The sequence below is a fragment of the Brachyhypopomus gauderio genome, chromosome 7, assembly GCF_052324685.1.
Source record: "Brachyhypopomus gauderio isolate BG-103 chromosome 7, BGAUD_0.2, whole genome shotgun sequence".
NCBI lineage: Eukaryota > Metazoa > Chordata > Actinopteri > Gymnotiformes > Hypopomidae > Brachyhypopomus > Brachyhypopomus gauderio.
This window is the reverse complement of record NC_135217.1, coordinates 24888686-24911903: the sequence shown is the minus strand read 5'-3', so window position 1 is coordinate 24911903 and position 23218 is coordinate 24888686. Positions and strand designations below refer to the sequence as shown.

Below are 23218 nucleotides of genomic sequence, written 5' to 3'. Positions count from 1 at the left end.
CTCTCTGTTTCTTTCTAGAAAGATCTGTAAAAAATACAAATAAAAATTGTTTGACAAGACGAATAATTATGTGAAATTAGTCAAATGAATAAGTAAAGTCCTGTAAGAAACACCTGGATAAACACCAAAACCGAACATTCCCCACTGGGAGTGCAGCTACAAAGGTTATCTGACCATCTTTCAGCCTTCACTACACAGCTCGTTCACACAGTGGTATAAGGAGTTTGGTCCTAAGAGTCCAACCAGAGCAAGACCCATCTAGTGGGCAGATGTCCATGTCATAAATACAAATAAACCTGTGACCAAACACATCAGCACTCAGACGCCCCGCTAGCCTTGACCTGACCACAGTGATGGTGTCTAACTCTTGTGTCCTGCACATGAAGGGGGAGGATAATGCTCTGAACTTTGAGCATCACCATGGTTTCCAGCTTTTCACCACGCTATGCTTCATGTATCCATTTGGAAATATAAAAAATACCTTAAATTACTGACAAAAAAAAAACTTAAGTTACTGACATGAAAAAGTACATTTTTACTGACATGAATAAGTACATTTTATTCATAATCTTAATCAGACTGGTTAGGAAGGCATTCAACATTACTGTTATGGCCGTTAAAAAACAATGATCACATGTTCTCACTGCACATGCGAGCAGTTCTGTCTGGCACTCTGCCTGCCACGCTGCCCTGTATTCAACAATTGCAGGCATGACTTCATCTGTGACTGGTCAGTGAAGCTCGGGTACAAACTCAAAAAAACAAACCAGTGCTCTAGTTAAGCCTGTTCAGTCAGTGAGAGGCACCGTGCTGGGCGTCTTTATGAATGAACCCAGCACAATGTACTTATAACAACAGCAACAATAGCAACAATAATGATATCAACAACAACAATAATAATAGTATTTATAATAATACTTCCACTCAGCAATTGTTATATATGGGTTCAAAATATGCATCTTTGTGGGTTTGTGGCTAAATGTTAAAAGTATTGTTTTCAGATATGGAGGATATTAATACAGGTTTAGATCATGCCAGTTCCCACCCACAAGCCTCCTCAGTAACAGCGTCAGCATCTGTCCACGGTTCTTAGCGTGAGCGGCTTACATACCTGTCAGTTTGTCATTAGGTGTGTGTTCCCATGGGAACTGAACCCATGACCTCGTTGCCGTCAGTGCCATGCTGTACCTACTCTGTGCCTATCAATCAAAAGGCAGAATGCAGGGATAAGAAGGCCTACACTCACTAAGGGTGTGTGGGACGTGGTGTAACCCTGTGAAGGGTGTCCGGCTTTATGTGGTGTAACCCTGTGAAGGGTGTCCGGCTTTACGTGGGACCAGCGGTCTCGGTCTCCAGAGTGGGAGAACCTGAAGATGGATGAGACCACAAGCAGCTTTATCAAATCCAGTACTGTTTTTTTTTAAACAGACATGACTGGGACTGATAGGTACATCTAGGCAGGCAGGTACAGGTGAGCTCTCTCTCTCTTTCTCTGCCCTTCTTCTCAGGAGCTTTTAAAGAAGTAGCCGTAAACTTTCAGAGATTGCATTCCCTGAAACTTGGAAACCCTGTCAGTGTACAGAGCCCGTAGTTCTTTATGACAATACCATCATCCCTGTCATCACAAGTAAACAGAAATAAGTATGAATACAATTAGACCTGAATTGTTAACATTTGTTTTCTTTTTGCAGGTTAACCTTTGGGTGGGGGTGACCCGTCTTCCATTCTCTCTCTGCTCATGGATCAGACTAACCTGGATAAAGTTGCCCCCCACTCCCATGACATCTTTCTTTAGGAATCTAAGTGACGTATGCATACATACATATCTAATACACACATGCTTAATGTCTCAATTAATACATATGTAGAAATAGTCTAAAAGGTAAGAAAGGCTTGTGATAGGGTCCTGGGTCACCGGATCACATAGGATCACACTCTCGACCGAACATCCCAGATCCAGATCCACACCAGTTTTTCTTTTCCTCCTTTTGACATGCCAGGTGTGTCTGGGATCAGATGCGGTGAACCAGTGCCACACACTAATGTGCTGTCCTCTTTCCTTCCACCGTACTGAGTTTCCACCCAATCTTCGCCGCCAGATTTTAAACTATCAAACATACAATCACTTTGCTGTCTCCTGTCACACACAGAGAGGCCTCAATCTTTTCCTTTAATCTACAGTTGCAATCCTGTGCACATAAAATGGATCAGTGTATACCATACAAGCTAGAGTTCTCCAGCAATGCTCACCGAGGATACTAACTGCACTGGCAGGTTTGATGTATTCACATTGATTTGTATGATTTATATTGTTTCTGTATCGTTATTAAATTATAAATAGATTAAATGAGCATGGATGACTTTTGAAATATTCTTCTCAGCCCCTATCTGAGGTCACAGAGATGCTATCTGAGAGCCATGAGGGATCCCCACTGAAAACCTCATTTACAATGTACTACATTCTGTTTATAGCAGCTGAAGAACTAGCATGCAAGGATAAAGCTATTACGTGCATCCAGCAGGCTGGGTATGGGGACTGGGGCGAGGTTGTTACTGTAAAGAGTGATAAAGGGTTCTAAACAGCTGGAACCCCATTTAGTATTAGATGAGCAGTGTAGACGTATGGGTCTAATTCCAAATGGCCTATTAGCACACGGGTTTGGTGCTTGTGCTATTAATGACCAACACTTCCACAAAGCAGAATAGGCACTTCTTAGTCAAGGTATGGTGTAGATGGAGCCGAAACGCAGTGTCCCATGAGGTGTTCCACTGCTGCAGTGTGTTCACGCATTTCAGAAAGGCAGAAGGACAGAAGGACATAAAGACAGACGTCCACTCACAAATCCTGAATGGATGAGCATAAAAAACTCGAGATGCAAGACTCTTGAACTTTGGCTCTCTGACCCCTGTTCCCATGGCTAGTCCAGTCTTAGCACTACAGCAAGCACACAGCGCGAATCTTATCGCCAAAAGCACAAACTCATTTCTTAAGCAAAATGCAAATCCTCCATAATCAAATAAACACTCCGGCTGTGTGTGCACTTCAGAGGAACGCGGAGACAAGGGGCCCTGTGTAGGAGAGCCATGCCCCCCCTATCATACACAATCAACCACAGGGTACGGAATGCATGTCAGCCACACCCCCTTACCACACACCACCAATCACAGGGTATGAGATGCATGACAGCCACACCCCCTCACACATCACCAACCACAGGGTACAAGGCGCATGACAGCCACACCCACCTACCACACACCACCAACCACAGGGTACAAGATGCATTACAGCCACTCCCTCCTACCAGACATGTCATGTGGGTGCTCACATAACCAAGGAACTGTGAGCGACAAATTGGCTTCAGAACCACGGACAGTGAATGCAACCTAACACCACAAACAAGCAATTAAATCTTGTTAGATAAGGTTAATAAATAAGATGATATTAGATTGGCACAGTGACCTATTAAAAATATATGTTACAGTTTATTTAGGAAAGCAGCCATCATGCACAATTATCAGAGTTTAATTAAAAGTTAATCTAGAAAATGGCGTGGATGATAAAGTGCCGATGATTTCCTCATTAGTGGCAATGTTGCTCAGTACCAACATGCTAGCTGGCCTGGATTTATCACTAGCTTGTGATTCATGTCACCCACAACGTGCAGAACTTGTCATAAAGTTAGAACTAACAACGTCGACATGATTCGACTAAATTAGTCTCTCATCGAATTACTATCGCTCGTTCGTTTGTAAATTAATAGCTGGACAACCAATCACCAGCATTCTTTCCAGCGTCTACAGAGGTGCCAAAATTCTAACAGGATGAGAAAGGGCCATCTTCAATTTAACCCTTCACATTTAACCCAGTACGAACTGAACAGAAGGGTGTGAAGCACTTATCTGCTTAGACTTTGTTCAGATTTGTTATATCTTGAATGTTAAACTCTGAACAGATCAAATGAGCATGGATGACTTTTTTGAAGGTGATATTTTAGACACTTTAAAGCCTATTTGAGAGCACAGAAACCAGGGGCCATGAGTTCCCCACTAAAAAACACACATGAAAAGACATGAATTTGAAATCCAAGAGCTTGCTATTAAATAACCAAAGTGCTGGACTCTAAGCTGTGCTTTCCTGAAAGAAGCCGTAGAAAAACAAACTGACGCAACCTGATGTCAGACGCGTGAAACAAGCAGCCAGCCGGCGCCGGGGCCTCACCTGACGCAACGTCCACCCGGGAACCGGGCTGCGACCCCACCACCACGTGGGCCTCCACCTTGCCTCCGTTCAGAGAGAGCTCCAGCATGCCGTCGGGCAGCGAGCTGAAGACCAGCAGGCCGTCGGGGTTCCACGTGCGGAACTGGAAGCCCACAGAGACCACGCTGTGCTCTCGCCGTCCCGGGAGCTGCAGGAAGCTGGTGGCGTTGAAGAACACGGGGAAGGTGTGGGAGTCCACGCAGGAGAACGTCAGGTTGCGCTGCGGGCGGAGCGGGAGAAACGAGAGGAGTCACACCCGCGCTCGTGAGCGCCAGAGCTCTGAGAGGGAGCCAATATGAGAGTGAGAAAAATGTGTTGAAGTTAATTTTCTACCATGTTCATGCTTGTGGACAGTGATGTTATGTCAGTGCAACACGATCTGTAGAAAGGGCGTCTTCTAGAGGACTGGACACAACAGACTGTGTGTCACACCAGACATCACGTTCTAATCAAGCTTTTTTCTCTTCCCTTGTCTAACACATACACGTCACATAATGTGCTATTTAAAATCCTCTTTTAAGAAAAATCTGAGGTGTTTTATGTTTTCAATCCCCAAACGCAGCAATGGCAACACGTATTAAAAACCCAAGCACTTCGACTCAACACAAAGGCGGAAAGCGGCCCACGTGTGTAAAGAGTAGCTAGCAAGTCGAGGTCTGAATTGGCCCCTACTGCCTGGGTTCAGCGGGCAGGGGGAGCTTTCCTGAGGAATGGGGGCTTTCAGGCCTTTGAATCCCCTGCTGTGGCACTCTGTAACCCCGGCATGGATGTGTGTGTGTGTGTGTGTGTGTGTGTGTGTGTGCAGCTCGAGGCAGAGAGAAGTGAGGCAGGTTGAGTCTCCTCTTTCAGAACCTTCTCTGCCTCCTCTGCTTTCCAAATGGAAATTTTGGCCTGCTAAATGCACTCCGGTTCTGATGCTAATAGAGAGAATGCAATCAGTCTCATCATATCCAAACGGAAAAGAGTGTTCATCCGTTTCGAAGCACAGCGCACACGAAAAGATGCTGATGGCATGGCCAAGTTCAGTCGGAGCTGCACACTTAGCAGAGTTTGAATGTTAATGTCTCAAATGTGTATCTCAAACTGTGCCCTGAAACCTGTTCATGGGCATTTATGGGGGGGGGATTTATTTCTTATTTTTATTTATTTGTATGGATTTATGCTTTTAGTTTTAATGAGGTAGAAACCAGGAGTGTTTTCTCTGTTCCTTCTGTTTTTTAAAAGTTCTATATAGCTCCCCAGTGTCCGTCTCTGGTAGCGTTGGTCAGAGTTGATGTATTTATCAGAATCCTTAGCTCCACACAAACTGATCAGAGACAGCAAAATCAATGTCAAGCTAATTTAAATTTCATTCCTCAGATTTGCAGACAGCGCCTGTCAAAATGCAACTGAATAACTCCAGGAGGAAAGTGACACTTTTGAAATAAATAAAGTGGGTGCCCCAAATGACATTTGTGTATGACGTGCGCATACAGAATATAGAACAGAATAATCCAATAGAATAATCTGCACAGATGAAAAAATTCTATGGGACGATGTCTGTATCAGAGACGTAGGCCGGCACTCACAAAGCCAGATGTGTCCAGTTTTCTGCGCCGTGCCAGGTCCGTGATGTTGTCCCCGTTGTAGCTGATGCTCTCCATACACCCTTTGAAGTTGCGGCGGTCTCCGGAGACGGGCTTCCCGGAGTAGGGCATCCCTCCGAAGCTCAGCTGCACAGAGGCACGAGGTTTTAGCACCGCAAACCACAGCTGGATGCCCCGCTGGGCCCACCAGGTCCAGGAGGCAGATCCCCACCGGAGATTCTCCGCTAGGATGTCCGGCAGGCGTTTCGGGAGCCCGTGAGCTCACTGCCAACCTCAGAGTCTTTTCCAACAGATTTCAGCAGGTGCAACGTGAGGTGTGAGTGACAGCACAGACAGCACGTGGTCATGATACAAACCCACAGCTGCTTGGTCATGTAATTAACACACTGAAGAGCAACAGCTGGAATAGCTGGTGTCAAACTGATCACGTTCTCTGGAAATGCTAAACACACACAGGCCAAGGCACTTACCGAAGCTACAGTGATCGTTATTGAAGTGACAGATATTAAGGTTCAAGTGAAGGACTCAGTTAAAGGGCTTGGGAAGGTGACTTATTTTACACAGCCAACTCAGTCCCACAAACAATCCCCACTCTAGAATTACCCAAAGGCTAGTCATTCAATGTCTTAGATTGATCTCTCTTCTGCACAGTTAATTAGCCACATTTGCGTTAATTGGAGAGCATTTGTCCTTAAGCATCCCCATGTAAGCAGTGTTCTTGATCAGAGAAAGTGTCAATTTCTTTGCTCTCATGTGATATTATCCCCCCCCCCCATAGCCGAAAATCAATTCTCTATACATCCCACTACACATCACATTAATATGCATTATTACTGTGTGAACACATTACTGCCACACATGCTTAATGTGGATTAATACCGTGCTTAGAAGGGAACAGAATTTCTGGCTGTTTGCCTGCCACAGAAAAATCCCAGGCACAAACCAAGATTTAAAAACCAGGTTCTAAAAGTGGAAGATTAGTGCGCTGTGGTCCGTGCAGAGGCGATGGGTCCTCAAGTGTGGCATCAAAAGTTCTTAACGAGCTCAGTCCTGCATGGTGTCGGACTGACGTGAGGCGAGAGTGAGACATGGCGTCAGACCTGCCTGCTGGGTACAGTGATAATTAGAGCATGTCTATTCAGGGGATCTCCAGAGCAGGAGGTGAGGAGGGGAGACAGGGAGAGAGGGGGGGAGACAGGGGGAGAGGAGAGGAGACAGGAGGTGAGGAGGGGAGATGGGGGGAGAGGAGGGGAGAAAGGGAGAGAGGAGGGGAGACAGGGAGAGAGGAGGAGAGACAGGGAGAGAGGGGGGGAGACAGGGAGAGAGGAGGAGAGACAGGGAGAGAGGGGGGGAGACAGGGAGAGAGGGGGGGAAACAGGGGGAGAGGAGAGGAGACAGGAGGAGAGGAGAGGAGACAGGAGGTGAGGAAGGGAGATGGGGGGAGAGGAGGGGAGACAGGGGGAGAGGAGGGGAGACAGGAGGTGAGGAGGGGAGATGGGGGAGAGGAGGGGAGACAGGGAGAGAGGGGGGGAGACAGGGGGAGAGGAGGGGAGACGGGGAGAGGAGGGGAGACAGGGGGAGAGGAGAGGAGACAGGAGGTGAGGAGGGGAGATGGGGGGAGAGGAGGGGAGACAGGGGGAGAGGAGGGGAGACAGGAGGAGAGGAGAGGAGACAGGAGGTGAGGAGAGGAGACAGGAGGTGAGGAGGGGAGATGGGGGGAGAGGAGGGGAGACAGGGGGAGAGGAGGGGAGACAGGAGGTGAGGAGGGGAGACAGAAGGTGAGGAGAGGAGACAGGAGGTGAGGAGGGGAGATGGGGGGAGAGGAGGGGAGACAGGGGGAGAGGAGGGGAGACAGGAGGTGAGGAGGGGAGACAGGAGGTGAGGAGGGGAGACAGGGGGAGAGGAGGGGAGACAGGAGGTGAGGAGGGGAGATGGGGGGAGAGGAGGGGAGAAAGGGAGAGAGGAGGGGAGACAGGGAGAGAGGGGGGGAGACAGGGGGAGAGGAGGGGAGACGGGGAGAGGAGGGGAGACAGGAGGAGAGGAGAGGAGACAGGAGGTGAGGAGGGGAGATGGGGGGAGAGGAGGGGAGACAGGGGGAGAGGAGGGGAGACAGGAGGAGAGGAGAGGAGACAGGAGGTGAGGAGAGGAGACAGGAGGTGAGGAGGGGAGATGGGGGGAGAGGAGGGGAGACAGGGGGAGAGGAGGGGAGACAGGAGGTGAGGAGGGGAGACAGGAGGTGAGGAGGGGAGACAGGGGGAGAGGAGGAGAGACAGGAGGTGAGGAGGGGAGATGGGGGGAGAGGAGGGGAGAAAGGGAGAGAGGAGGGGAGACAGGGAGAGGGGGGGAGACAGGGAGAGAGGGGGGGAGACAGGGGGAGAGGAGGGGAGACAGGGGGAGAGGAGGGGAGACAGGAGGTGAGGAGGGGAGACAGGGGGAGAGGAGGGGAGACAGGAGGTGAGGAGGGGAGACGGGGGGAGAGGAGGGGAGACAGGGGGAGAGGTCATGGTGTTTTATTGTAGATTCCAATCTGGATCCACTCACGTCTCCCGACAAACTCATCACAACCACCCATTCCAACTTACAACCACATTCACACACACAGCTACACACACACACACACACACACACACACACACACACATTTCTTGCATACACTTTTTTATACCTTTACATTATTTTGGTTAAAAAAATAGTTTTTGTATTCTCAGTGTAATTAAGGAAAATCGACTCCTTTCTCATACCATTATATATTTTTTTATTAAATATGAAATTAAATAAATTAAATATGAAACTAGATAAGCCATTTAGGGCCCCTGAGAAGCATTAATTCAGCAGTTCACTCTCACCTCATAGTCCAGGTCAAGGTGGTCAAACTCGCCGTTGGTGCGGAAGTGCTGTGTGTGCTGGTCCAGTGTGAAATTCACGTTTCTACGGTAACGCTCGATCACCACACTGTGCCAGTGATGATCGTCAAGAAGACTGCCACTGGTCACCAGAGTGTGACCCAGAATGGAGCCATGTTGGTTACTGCCTGCAGTATGAGAGAGAAAGAGAGAGAGAGGGAGAGAGGGAGATGGAGAGAGAAGGTTAGGTAGAGAGAGAGAGAGAGAGAGAGAGAGAGAGAGAGAGTGAAAGTCATGTTTAACTGGAGCTCTTAAAATTCTTACAAGTACAGAGGTTTTAAAATGAGATAAACCTAAGAAAAACTAAACAAACCAATGTAAAGTAGGTAAAAGGATAAAAACTACTCAACTTTCAAGAAAAAAAACAAAAAGGGACAACTAATTTTGCAGAAAACTACCAACAACGGAAGAAATCAAGCAAAAGCTAAGCTAAATACAAATCAGCTAACAGCTAACAGCAAAAAACTAATGATAAAGCCAAAGGAAAGGAAAAACAATCTAATCCATAAGAGAGAATCTTCACCCAAGCCTTCCTTCAGGAAATACTGAGGTAAGCACAACTGGAAACTAGCACATTTCAAGCATATTTGTTTGTTCAAGCATTAAAAATTAGCACCTGTGCTATTGTTACTGGTAACCTAGAGTAGTAGCCAGCAGAGTTAGCCATGGCTGATGCAACCGTGGGAAAACTCCGCCCCCTCACTATAAGATACCCAGCAGAACTAAAGACCACACAGGCCAAGAAAACATACAAGCATAAAGTGCTAAAAGAAAACCCAGAGAGCCTCGCAGCTGACTCTAGTACAGTGGGAGAGAAAACCACCATTACCAATCTCCTACTGTATACAGACTACACTGATGCCTGGCATAGAGCTATCTGTGCCCACTACAAACCACATAAAAAGAGGGGCATATGTAGTGGTAGACAGATACTGGTTGGAAATGAAGATGGTGACAATACTTTCCTAACTGTGAATATTTATCACAATGGAACCATCATGTTTCAAGGCAGTGAGGCCAGTCTTTGCTCTGTTCAGGAGGACTTTAATTTTATTAAAGCACTAGCAGAGACTGAGAGGGGAACTGTAGAGGGGAAGACTAACACCCGAGTAACTCAGAGATCGGGGGAGGGGCAGGAAAACAGCTCTCAGCCTGACACAGCCCAGGACAGAGCAGCCCAGTACAGAGCAGCACAGGACAGAGCAGCACAGGACAAACCAGCACAGGACAGACAAGCACAGGATAGACCAGCCCAAGACAGACCAGCCCAGGACAGACCAGCCCAGGACAGTCCAGCACTAGGTAAAAAACATCTACAAAACACAATATCCCAGCTGAGGGAAAGCGTCTCTCTGCAAGAGGTTGAGATCATAGAACTCAAACATCTACTGTCCAACCCACCATCCAGTGACCTCTCCCAGCTTCTCAAAAGCCAGCTGGACCAGTTTAAGAACTCTCTCCTAGAACTGAGAGGTGAAGTTCAGAAGCTCCAGGAGGACAGAGAGACCCTCAGGAGGGAGCTCACTGCAGTCAGAGAGGAACTACACATGCAGGACAACACCATGATAAGCCTGAAAGAGGAGCTACACCTCATGAACAACACTATGATCAGTCTGGAGGAGGAACTACAGAAACTGAAAGCCAACCAGCAGACATCCAGTTCTGCAGAGAAACATTTAATTGACCCTATGCCACAGACTGCCCACAATAACACCCACCCAGTCCATCCAGAACATCTCCTTACTCAATCTGAATCTTTTCACACCCAACGAGAACCACGTCCCAACTCTACTAAAACACCTCCCGCCAGACCTGAGCCAAACTCAGCCCAACCTGATCCTAAACCCTGCCCAGCACAACCTGAGCTACAACCGGCACAATCTGAGCCAGACAAAACTCCTAACACACACTCAAATATTCCTACAGACGCAGACATAGTGATTTTAATTGATTCCAATGGAAAATTCTTAAATGAGGAACAGCTCTTCCCAAGTTCCAGGGTTGCCAAGATTTGGTGTCCTCGAACCAGTGATGCCCTTCAACTCCTCACACATGCCATTTCTAGTAACCCAAGCCATATCATCATCCACACTGGCACAAATGACTTGAGAACAAAGCAAGAGAAGGTAGCAGAATGTGTAAGAAGAGTAGCACAGAGAGCCACAGAAAGCTTCCCCTCCTCCAAAGTCATCATCTCTACCATCCTACCTAGAAAAGACTTCCATCCAGCTACAATCCACAAGATAAACGCAGAAATCTCTCGTGGCTGCGCACTGATGGCTAATGTACACCTGGCCCACCACACCAACCTTAGCACCCACGACCTTCATGACCACGTCCACCTGCACAAAGACACCATGAGCATCTTTGCCAAAAATCTGAAAGACGTGGCTCTTGGACGCAGCCCAGACAGCCCACCAAGGGGCAGCAGAACACCCGGCCTACATGCAACCAGATCACTACAGGCTCCTTCACCCAGGAAGATCAACACACACTCAACCACCCGCACCTACCACCCCACACCCCCACCTCATCTTCAACACACCCACTACCACCGCACACCCCCACCTCATCTACAACACACCCACTACCACCGCACACCCCCACCTCATCTACAACACACCCACTACCACCGCACACCCCCACCTCATCTACAATACACCCACTACCACCCCACACCCCCACCTCACCTTCAACACGACTTCTCATCACATCGTACAAGACCAGCACGCCAGACCACAACCCCGCAGAGACACACCAAACCAAGACCAGCAGCCCACAGAGAAGTTCACTCACCATCAACATCTAGCCAGACACACCCACCACCAACACTCAACCACAGCAAGCAACCACACCAACAGACATACGCCTCTGCAGTAAAAACTACAACCCCCACAAATAATACAGAGATGGACGAAATCAAGCAGCTCCTCAACCTCATATGCAACAGACTGTTGAGCTAAGTCCCATGATCACAACTCATAAATTGAGAAATAAATTAATAGATAAACAGATAAATATTTAACATTGTATATATATTTGTTGGTCGTTGGACATCTTAACATGTATGTTTATATGCATGAATGTTTACACATATAATAGCAATACTTCATATTTACAGGTTTATCTCATTCTAATTCTTTTGTACTAGTATTATATATCACATTTAAAGAATGAAACCATTATCTATCTCCATGTGGAATATTCAGGGTATTAAATCATCCCTGTTTGGACACAAAACCACAAACACTGATTTCACAAACAACACAAAAGACAATGACATTATAATTCTCCAGGAAACCTGGAGTAAATCAGACTCAGTCACTCACTGTCCCGCAAACTACAAGGAAATAATAATCCCTTCTGTTAAACAGCCCAACATCAAAAGAGGCAGAGACTCAGGTGGAATCATTATTTGGTATAGATCAGAACTGTCTAAATTCATAACTCCCCTAAAATTAGAAAAAACACATATTTGGCTTAAAATTAATAAAGAAATTCTAAACACTCCAAACAATATGTTCCTTTGTTCAATCTACATTCCTCCATGTGAATCCCCTTACTACAATGAAGATATTTTGCCCAGTCTCCATGATCAAATCAGCATCTTCCAGGCCCAGGCAAGTGTGCTGATCTGTGGAGATCTGAACGCACGTACCGGATCTCTACCTGATCTCAACACAGAACAAGGTAACAATCACATATTTGGATATCATTACCCAAGAAACTTGAATAATTTGCCCCGATATAATTCTGACACACAGACAAACAAGACTGGGAAGGACCTCCTGCAGCTCTGTCGAAATCTGGGTCTGTACATCGTCAACGGTAGGACACGAGGGGACTCTTTGGGGAGATACACCTTTTGCTCACCTCTTGGCAACAGTACAGTAGATTATGTCATAACAGATTTAGACCCTTTCTCTCTCAGTGCATTCATTGTTAAACCACTAACTCCTCTGTCTGATCACAGCCAAATCACTGTGTTCATTAAAAGGACAGAGAATAACAACACTGCACTCACACAGCCCAGTAAGCTGTTTAATATCAGGAGACCATACAGATGGGCCCAAAACAACGCAGAAGAGTTCCAGAAAGCAATCAGCACTCAAGAAATTCAAACACTTTTAGACACCTTTCTGGACACCACACACACTCACTGTAACGAAGGCATCAATCTTGCAGTTAAGAATATAAATCACATTTTTATTAAAACTGCCAAAATATGCAACCTAAGAAAATTAAGGAACAAACCAAATCCAACAGATAGTAAGTGGTTTGATACAGAATGTCAAAACATCAGAAAAGAATTAAGAAAACTATCAAATCAAATACACAAACTCCCAAACAATGCAGATTTACGCCTTCAGTACTGTGAAACACTGAAACTCTACAAACGTACACTCAGAATCAAAAAAGCTCAATATACACAACAACAACTGACACTAATTGAGGAGTCCATCAATACAAATAATTTTTGGAACCACTGGAACACTCTTAATAAACCTAAATCTGAAGAATTGGTTATCCAAAATAGTGACATACGGATAACACATTTTAAGTCACTCTATAATAAATTACCCAATACAATACCTGAACAAAAACATATAACTGAAAAACTTAACACATTAGAACGGACAATAAAACAGTTCCAGAATCCCCTGGACTCCCCCATTACTGAGCAGGAACTTAGAAATAAAATATCTACCTTAAAACCAAAAAAAGCAAGTGGGCCTGACGCCATTTTAAATGAAATGATAAAACATACAAGCAAAAAATTCCAATTAGCCATCCTCAAACTATTCAACATGATTCTGAGTGTAGGTCACTTCCCTGATATCTGGAATCAAGGACTTGTAACACCGATTTTCAAAAGTGGAGATAAATTCGACCCTAATAACTACCGAGGCATCTGTGTGAACAGTAATCTGGGGAAGCTACTCTGTAGTATCATTAATTCAAGACTTATAAACTTCCTTATGAAGCACAGTGTTTTGAGTAAAAGCCAGATTGGATTCATACCAAATCACCGCACATCAGATCATATTTACACCCTACACACCCTAATTGACCTACATGTTAACCAGAAAAAAGCCAAAATATTTGCATGTTTCATAGATTTTAAAAAAGCATTTGACACAATTTGGCACAATGGTCTATTTTACAAATTATTAGAAAGTGGTGTAGGGGGTAAAATATATGACATTATTAAATCCATGTACACAAATAATAGGTGCGGTATAAAGATTGGCAACAAAAGAAGCACATTCTTCTCCCAGGAGCGTGGAGTGAGACAAGGCTGCTGCTTAAGCCCAACATTATTCAACATATATATCAATGAATTGGCCACCATCTTAGAACGCTCTGCAGCACCTGGTCTCACTCTACATGACTCAGAAATCAAGTTTCTGCTCTATGCAGATGATCTGGTTCTGTTGTCCCCCACAGAGAAGGGGCTACAGCAGAACTTGGACCTGCTGGAGCAGTACTGCCAGACCTGGGCCCTGGCAGTGAACTTGAAAAAGACCAAAACAATAATCTTCCAAAAAAGAGCCAGATCTCAGGGAAGCACATCACATTTCACACTAGGGTCACAAACCTTAGAGTCCTGTACAGTCTACAATTACTTAGGTTTGAAGATTAGTTCAACTGGAAACTTCAATCCAGCAGTTAATGAACTGAGAGAGAAAGCACGCAGGGCATTCTATGCAATCAAACGGCAAATTCAAATTCAAATACCAATTCAAATTTGGCTAAAAATATTCCAGTCCGTCATAGAACCAATTCTATTGTATAGTAGTGAGGTGTGGGGGCCACTCGTAAACCACAATTTTGAACAATGGAACAGACACCCAATTGAAATAATGCACTCAGAATTTTGTAAAAGTATTCTGCACGTTCACAGGAAGACAACAAATAATGCCTGTAGAGCTGAATTAGGCCAATTCCCACTATTACTCAAAATTCAAAAAAGGAGTATCAAATATTGGCTACATGTAAAAAACAGTGACTCCCACTCCTACCACTACAAAGCCCTGCAATGCCAAGAGCTGAACAGAGAGAAGAGTCCCCTCACACAGCTGGTCCTGACACTAACCAACACTAACACTGTTCCACATCAGGACCAGACTGGAATACAATCAATCAGGCCAAACCAAATTATAACACTTCAAAAACAAAACTACATCACGCATTGGAACGCACAAACACAAGCACAAAACAAAATGCAGTGCTATCTGGCCCTAAAACGACAGTACACTGTAGCAGACTACCTGCTTACAGTGACTGATACTAAACACAGAACCACGTTGACAAAGTACAGACTTAGTGAACATAGCCTGGCCATCGAGACCGGCCGATACAAGAAATCATGGCTGCCCAGAGAGCAGAGACTTTGCCAACAGTGTAAAAGTGTAACTATAGAGACAGAGCTGCACTTCCTCACTGAATGTGATTCTTTTCAACAAATACGTCTTATGTACTTCACAAAATTTGAGCTGATTCACCCCAACTTTAAGTCCCTATCTAATAATGACAAACTCCCCATCCTCCTGGGAGAAAAGAAAGAAAGCAGCACTTTAGCGGGGAGATATGTATCTACCTTACATAACATGAGGGACAGTGAGTAGCACACACACACACACACACACGTACAAACACACACATACACACACAAACGCACACACACATACCCTGTTTGTAAACACACTGATTTATGTTGATCTATTTTTTTTTTCTCCTCTACATTTGTTATTTATTTGCTTTTCTTTCTTTTCACTTCTTCAACTTTAAATTCATGTTCAAGTTCATCATAATTAGAATTGTTCATATTTTTCAATGAGTTATTCATGTTGAATGATAACACTGCTTTGGCAATACTATAACTGAATATGGTCATGCCAATAAAGCTTATTGAATTGAATTGAATTGACAGACCCAGTGTCCACAGCCCTGCTCTCCCATGACCCGATCACTTAACTGTGAATTTTGCTCTTCTGTGAGATTAAATATTACAGCTCTGCTGAAGAGCGGAAAAAACAGACATAGATATGAGACTATGTGAAGCCCATATGATCCTCATGATATGCACTAGATATTACTGATATTACACACAACACACACACACACACACACACACACACACACACACACACACACACACACACACACACACACACACACACGCACTCCTACCCAGGTTGATCTGCAGGACCAGCCTGCCCCTCCGCAGCTCCAGGGTGATGTAGTCTCCCTGCTGGCCTTCTCCGTGCACGATCACCCCCTCGCTCTCCGCCGTCTTAAACTTCAGAGCGATCACGTCCTTCAGGATCTTCATCTTCTTCATTTTGAAACGGTAGGAGATCACCCCCTGGCCATCGAAGTTAATCACATCGGACCCTGCAGCGAGCAGAGAGAGAGAGAGAGAGAGAGAGAGAGAGAGAGAGAGAGAGAGAGAGAGAGAGAGAGAGAGATGGGGAGGGGGGAGAGATAGAGACAGACACAGTTAGTACGAGGAGTTGGAGAGGTAGAACGAAACAAAAACAAAAAGAGAAGAAAGAGAGAGATCAGGAGAGAGGAAAGAGAAGATTAAAGGTTAGATGAGCGCTCCAGAGGCAGGTGGGCGTCAAACCCGGTTTTGGTGAACAATGGGTCTCAGCGGGTCAGGAAAACGGGGCACGCCCAGTCTATGTGAACGATGACTGAGTGTGCTTCAGATTGCTCAGGTAGAGGTGTCAGTGAGGTCCGGAGATAAGACATAACTGGAATCAGATGATAAACTACAGTGAGGAAACTGCAGGGGCTTCACCTGCTGACAAAGCTGTTCTCCTTATCGTGCAATTTAAAAGAATTCCTGACCCCATCTGAAGTGTGCTGAGTACTACCCACAGGACGAGGGGAATTTAAGAGCCTATCAAAAGAACTTTGAGTCCAAACGGGTCACTCTTGGACACCGTGGACGCCTCAACCTTGTGTGCATCACTGCTCCAGACACGGCTTGATTCCATGACAACCACGTGCTCAGCCTGTTATATGACTGCATCTTTGTACTGAAAGCTAAAAGAGTTTTCTTTTATTTGAAAAAGTTTTCGCGACATATTGGTTCTCCAAAGACTAATCAACATTAAAAATATGTGTGATAAATGACAGATATTGTCTGAAAGGGCATTGAGGTGAAGTTCTCATAATTGAAGTCTGAGGTAAAATGTTTTCTGCCCCATTACCGAGAGATTGATTCGTTTTGATCTGTGATTAATTAAAATGTAAATGATTGTTTTGATATCTCAGAGAAATTACTGCAGAATGCACTAACTCAGGGTAAGAGAGAGACAGAGAGAGAGAGAGAGAGAGAGAGAGAGAGAGAGAGAGAGAGAGAGAGTCAGACACATACAGACAGAGAGAGAGTCATTACTGCATAATGCACTTACTTAGGGTAAGAGAAAGAGGAGAGAAAGAGAAGAGAGAGAGAGAGGGGGAAGAGAGAGAGAGAGAAGAGAGAGAGAGGAATTAATTGGTTTCTCCAGCATTAAAATGGTAAAGCAGACCTAAAGAAACAACAGAACAACAAGACCATTTGTGTACCCTGGGCTCTACTGAACAGATCTGTGCAAGCATGAAAGAGCAGTTTACCAACAGGAACAGGAAGGACTATCATGGCCAAGCAGAGCACGTAACAACAGCAGGGGGAGGAGAGGAGGATGGGGGGGGGGGGGGGGAGGAGGATGGGGGGGGGGGGAGCAGGGCAAGTGTGCCGTTGTGGAGGGTTCAGCCACAGCTGATTGGGAATTAGAGTAAATAACAGAGATAAAGCCATTAACGCAAATTGTTTGCTTTCACACAATTACAGGGCCACAGAAAGGAGTCTGAATTAGGCTGTAAGTGCAAAAGGATCTATCTAACAACTAAAGAAAACACGCCTCACAGTCCACTACTCAGCTGGTTTAAAATAACTAATGGATCCAGGGGGGGATTCAGGTAATATATGTAGAGTGCTAAAATATACCCTAAATATTCTGTAATTATCACCCACTGACAGTATGAAATATGAAATCTCACTAACTGGAAGTAATATGGTATGTGTAGGTGTGCAAGCATGTACGTGTGTGCATGCGCACGTGCGGTTGTGTGTGTGTGTGTGTGTGTGTGTGTGTCTTCTCATGTTTTTTAAGTACAAAAATCTCCTGACCATGTAGGTAAAGCACAAGAAAAGGGCTAAGCCAGCTACAGATTCCTGACAAGGTGACAGGTGACAAGCTAAGGTGTTTTTTAACAAAAGCTGCATTTTTAAGTCAAAGGCTGACAGCATTTTGGTTACTAAAGTTAAGCAATTTTCCCCAGGATCCATAAACTGTTATTAATGTTCAGTTTAGGTCATGTATATGTATGTCTGAACATGTACGTGTGTGTCTGAACATGCATGCATGTGTCTGAACATGTACGTGTGTGTCTGAACATGCATGCATGTGTCTGAACATGTACGTGTGTGTCTGAACATCAATCTTTCACCAACTGTTCCCTTCTTTTCCTCCTCTGGCTATTCCATCTCCCTCCCTCCCTCCCTCCCTCCCTCCCTCCCTCTCTCCGGCTATTCTCCCCCTGGCTGGACACAACCTGGTGAAGGGGATCTCTGTTCATCTTCTTACTCCCCTTTCACACCTTTACAGGTATGTCTCTACTTCCTTAATGGCCACACTGATATGTATATGGTGGACAGACAAAGAAAAAACAGATATATAAAATGATATATTTTCTATTTCATGTGTGTATGTATAAAAGTCTCCCCACCCCAACATAAATAAAATAAAGTATTAAATAATAGTAATAAATTATTAAATAATAGTATAAAAAATTGAAATAATAGCAAATTGAAATAATCTGCCTGAAGGTATCAGGATAGTGATTATCTGTGATCTGCAGTTACGGAGGACTGTCAACCCTCCTGTGAACAGAGCCAACAGAGTCACATCCACCCATAGAGACCCAACAGAGTCACATCCACCCACACGCCACGCGGCTGCAAGGGTTCTGACCCGCAGGAGAAAGAGAGATCATATTACACCTGCACTCCACTCACTGCACTGGTTACCTGTCAGCTTTAGAATAGATTTTAAGGTTCTAGTCTTGGTTTTTAAATGTCTTCATGGTCTTGCCCCTCTTTACCTAAGTGAAATGATGGTTAGATATGTTCCAGTCAGGTCTCTCAGGTCTTCAAACAGTAATCTACTGGTGATTCCTAAAAGCCGATTAAAGATTGGCGAGGGTGCTTTTAGCCACTATGGCCCAAAGCTCTGGAATTCTCTTCCTGAAGAGCTCAGAGGCATTTCATCCTTGCATAGTTTTAAGAGCAGTCTCAAAACATTCCTGTTTAGATCCGCTTTTAGTTAAGAAACTATCTTAATAGTTTTATCTTATTTACTTTACTTTTTATTATCTTACTTCACTTTTTACTTTTTATGTTATTTTAATATTTTTATCTTTAATTTCTTTTAACATTTTCTTTTTGTCTTTTTGTCTTTGTCTTATCTCCTTTTAATGTTTCTTTTATTTATACTGTAAAGCACTTTGAGTTACATGTATGTATGAAAGGTGCTATACAAATAAAGATTATTATTATTATTATTATTATTATTATCCACCCACACAGAGTCACATCCACCCACACAGAGTCACACCCACCCACACAGAGTCACATCCACCCACACAGAGTCACATCCACCCACACAGAATCACATCCACCCACACAGAGCCAACAGAGTCACATCCACCCACACAGAGTCACATCCACCCACACAGAGCCAACAGAGTCACATCCACCCACACAGAGTCACATCCTCACATCCTGACAACCGAGTGGCAGCCAAGTCCTTCAGCCTTACAAGGGAGAGAGAGAGAGAGAGAGAGAGAGAGAGAGAGAGAGAGAGAGAGAGAGAGAGAGAGAGAGCAAAGCCAAAGGAGAATAAGAGGGAGGGAGTGAGAGCGAGAGGAAAGAACGAAGAAGGGAGAGAAGCAAAGAGAAAGAGGGAGAGAGAGAGTGGCAGAGTGAAAGATGAAAATGAAGAGAAGGAGAGGGTGAGAGGGGGAGAAGCATGAGAAAAATAGGAAAAGAAAGACAAGAGAGAGGGAAGGAGAGTGAAAGAAGCAGAGAGATAGAGGGAGACAGAAAGAGAGAAGGGGAGGGAGCAGGACGGAGATTGTAAGAAAGAGGGAGAGAAAGAGAGAGGAGAGAGAGAGGAAGGAGAGTGAGAGAAGCAGAGAAAGAGAGAGAGCACTGTCATGTGTATCTGAAACAACTGGACTTCATTCATATCTGTCACTAACACAAAAACAGCAAAGGATGCCGACTGGGTTTGTTTACACTTGGTCATTATTTATGGGGCAAATCACAATTATAACTGCCATGAATCCACAGGTTCACACCATGAGGCATTTTACATGGCAAGAACAAAATACATTCATATTTTCAAGTTGCACAGTGGTTAGAGTGAAAACAGACTAGGTCAGGCGTGATCACATGACAGTAATTGGAGAACTAAGCATGTCACTTCTAGAACTAATCTCAGCGAGTATTAATTGAAATTTGTTATCAAGATCACTTCGGCAACACTTAATAGGAAAAGTGTGGTAAATTTGCCAAGGGTTTATTTTATCCATGTAAATGGAGCATGTTTGTATTTAGTTTACATAATTCCACCCTCCTTCTCGACTGACACTATTCTATAATAAATGTGAAAGCAAATTAGATATAATGTGAAAAATGAATACCAGGGTGCCGCCTCCTGAGTTTTTTTTTATGATATTCAAATTCACTGCAGAGTGTAAACACGCATATACAAAGCGTGCAAAGGTTACGTAACCATTTCTCAAGAAAAGAATTAAAATCTGTTCGAGGAAGACGCAGAAATGATGGATCCCGTGTTTCTGTGAAAAGAACACCTCCATGGCACAGAAAAGCAGACGCAGCTCGAAGATGAATCTTTATGTAGCTCCGAATTTCGCAAAGCATCGAGGTAACGATCGAAAATGACGATCCCCGTGTAGCGGACACCGCTGAGACGTCACGGCAGACGCGTGTGGCGGGTGGGCGGGGGCTCGGACCGCGGGAGTGTGCCGAGAGGGTGAACTCACAGTACGGGCAGCCGTAGATCTCGATGCGGAGACCGATGCGTCCCTCTTCGCTCCAGTCCAGAGGAATGATGCGGAGATACTGGGCCACGGTGGCGTACTGCAGGTCGTGCCGCACGACGCTCTCTGTGTTGGAGTTTCCAGTGAATGCCTGATGACACAACAGCAGACACATCTCAGTTTGGTCAGGGGTGGAAGTTTGAATGCACATGTGGCATTGCAGCGATAAAAAATGCACATAGGGCCAGATTCATAAACTTTTTGACAGTAACCACACTGTCACACAAAATATGTAGCACTTTATTTAATTCCTATTCATAAAGTTACCACTGTGATAATCAGTGCACCAGTGTCAACTCACCACTGTGCTGAATTCACCTGTGCTCAAGGTGAAAGCCAATCACAGCTGACATGTAAATGAGTTCATGCATCACAAAGGCAAGCCCAGAGGCAGCTGACCGTCTAACGGCAGGTGTAAGAACAGTGGAACCTTGAAAGCTGCCAGTTACGTAAAAACGCATTAGTCACTTTCACCAAGACAGAAACTGCAAGTTTGCACTGAGCCAATGACTTCAGAACTTCTTCTACACCACGGCACAGGAGCAAAATCATATCTCTCCTCCGTCTATATCTGTCTATACGTTCATTCTCTCTAACACCTAAATTTGCATTTCTTATGGCATATGCTGTGAGATCCTGCTCAGACAAGTTATCTTCTTCTCCTGTTGTTGTTTACCATCATGCTCACTCTAAACAGACCAAAATGTGACTTTTATACAAATAGCTAAATGCATGTGTTTGAATGCAGAATTTTGTTGCATGTGAAACCAAACACTATTATAGGAAAGATCACCCAGTCCATCTGAGCTTCTCACATTCACCAGGTTCACCATCAACCTATGCAAATGAAGACTAAATCACATCATACATATCATGCAAATAGCAAAAACAGATAACGGTCGATGTTTCTAAAAGCGCAACGTGTTTCCGCGCGACTATTTGTTAACGGCATGTTTAATCTGCCGGTAGGCATCATGGATTGGCTTTACATCCTCTTACATCCTTATTTCATCCACAGAACTGGAAAAATGTACACCGATGTCACAATGTTGATTTTCTCCCGACCGGTCAAGTGTGGTCTTTCGAGATGTCACCATTCTCCAGCTGTTCTCCGGAACTGCGGGGTGTGGGCTGTGTGGCCGGACTGAGAGTTTGTGAGCTGTGGAGAGCCGCCACGCCCTCACCGTGTGCCCTCACCCCCCACGCTGCCACGCACGTCCCACAGAGCCGGAGATTGAGGCTGCCCACAGACCCTCCCGCTCGCCCGGCCTAACGTTCCCCCGTAGTGGTACCAGGTGTGAGTGAGTGATCAGCGATTCAGCCTCTGCCATCAAGACCATCACAGGGCCTTGCCAGACAGGAAGCAGGATGTCTCTACCACACAGCCTGCCACCTCACAAACGCCCCTCATCAACGTCTTCAAAGCCGAACTCTCCCATCGCGCTCGATCCGTGAACCCGCCCCTCTAGTCTTAGTCCACATCTTACACCTAACAATCACGGAGTACAAAGACGTGCAAGTGGCCACCGAGTGACTTGATTCCTTTTTCCTTTATTTCGTGCGGCCTAACATTTAAACAGCCTCCCACCAAACATCAGCTCTGAGGCCATATTCCTTTCTCCATCCTCCTCCAGGCAAAAAGGTTCAAACTTAAACTTAGGCCTGAATGAGTCAGCTAAGGCTAATTCCCGCCCCAGATCTGCAGCAGTCAGCCGACGTGTAATTAGTTGGCCAAACGTGAATCCACACTGAAAGCTTAGCTGTCGGCCATGTTGTTTAATCAAGACACCTTCACGATTTAAAGCACAATAGGCCCGAACGGCGCTCCTTAGCAGAAGAGCGCGGCTTTAGACAGCAAGCCGGCCGGAGCTATCACAAGTCGCACATTTATTGGTTTCCTTGGTATAATTAATGTTGCAGTTTATTTCATGACGACGCTCAAGAGTGTGCTGAGATTTTCTTGCGGCGGCTGAGAATACTAAAGCTGTCGACACTGCAGATGTACTGCAAGGCTCAGAGAACGCAACTTTTTTTTTTTTAAATGATCTCCCAAGTGTGTGTCCTAGATTGGCCTGGTGTTCCTCTGCCTCCTGGCGTCCCAGAGAGGGACAGAGAGCGCCGCCCCCCCCCCCCCCGGAGACTCGTCAAATGGCCCTGCCGCGTGTTCTGGACCGTTGCTCACGTGACATCAGTAGGAGCAGACGGCTTCCCGCGCGGCTCGGCCCGATCCGCAGGGGCAGGGCAAACGACGGACAGTAGTAGCGAAGAACAAAGACTTCCTTTTAATCCAG

The 23218-nt window shown here is 45.3% G+C and overlaps 1 protein-coding gene across 3 annotated transcripts in view; it reads right to left on the bottom strand.

Annotated features, from left to right (window-relative positions):
- cntnap2a (contactin associated protein 2a) overlaps nucleotides 1-23218 on the bottom strand; it is a 342082-nt gene that overhangs the window by 185334 nt on the left and 133530 nt on the right. For all 3 annotated transcript variants that reach the window (XM_077012789.1, XM_077012790.1, XM_077012791.1), the window contains exons 4-8: nucleotides 20871-21018; nucleotides 15942-16145; nucleotides 8691-8875; nucleotides 5827-5970; nucleotides 4220-4478 (exon numbers count right to left, since the gene is read on the bottom strand). In XM_077012789.1, the coding sequence (XP_076868904.1) occupies nucleotides 4220-4478; nucleotides 5827-5970; nucleotides 8691-8875; nucleotides 15942-16145; nucleotides 20871-21018 (940 nt within the window). The remainder of the gene's footprint in view (nucleotides 1-4219; nucleotides 4479-5826; nucleotides 5971-8690; nucleotides 8876-15941; nucleotides 16146-20870; nucleotides 21019-23218) is intronic.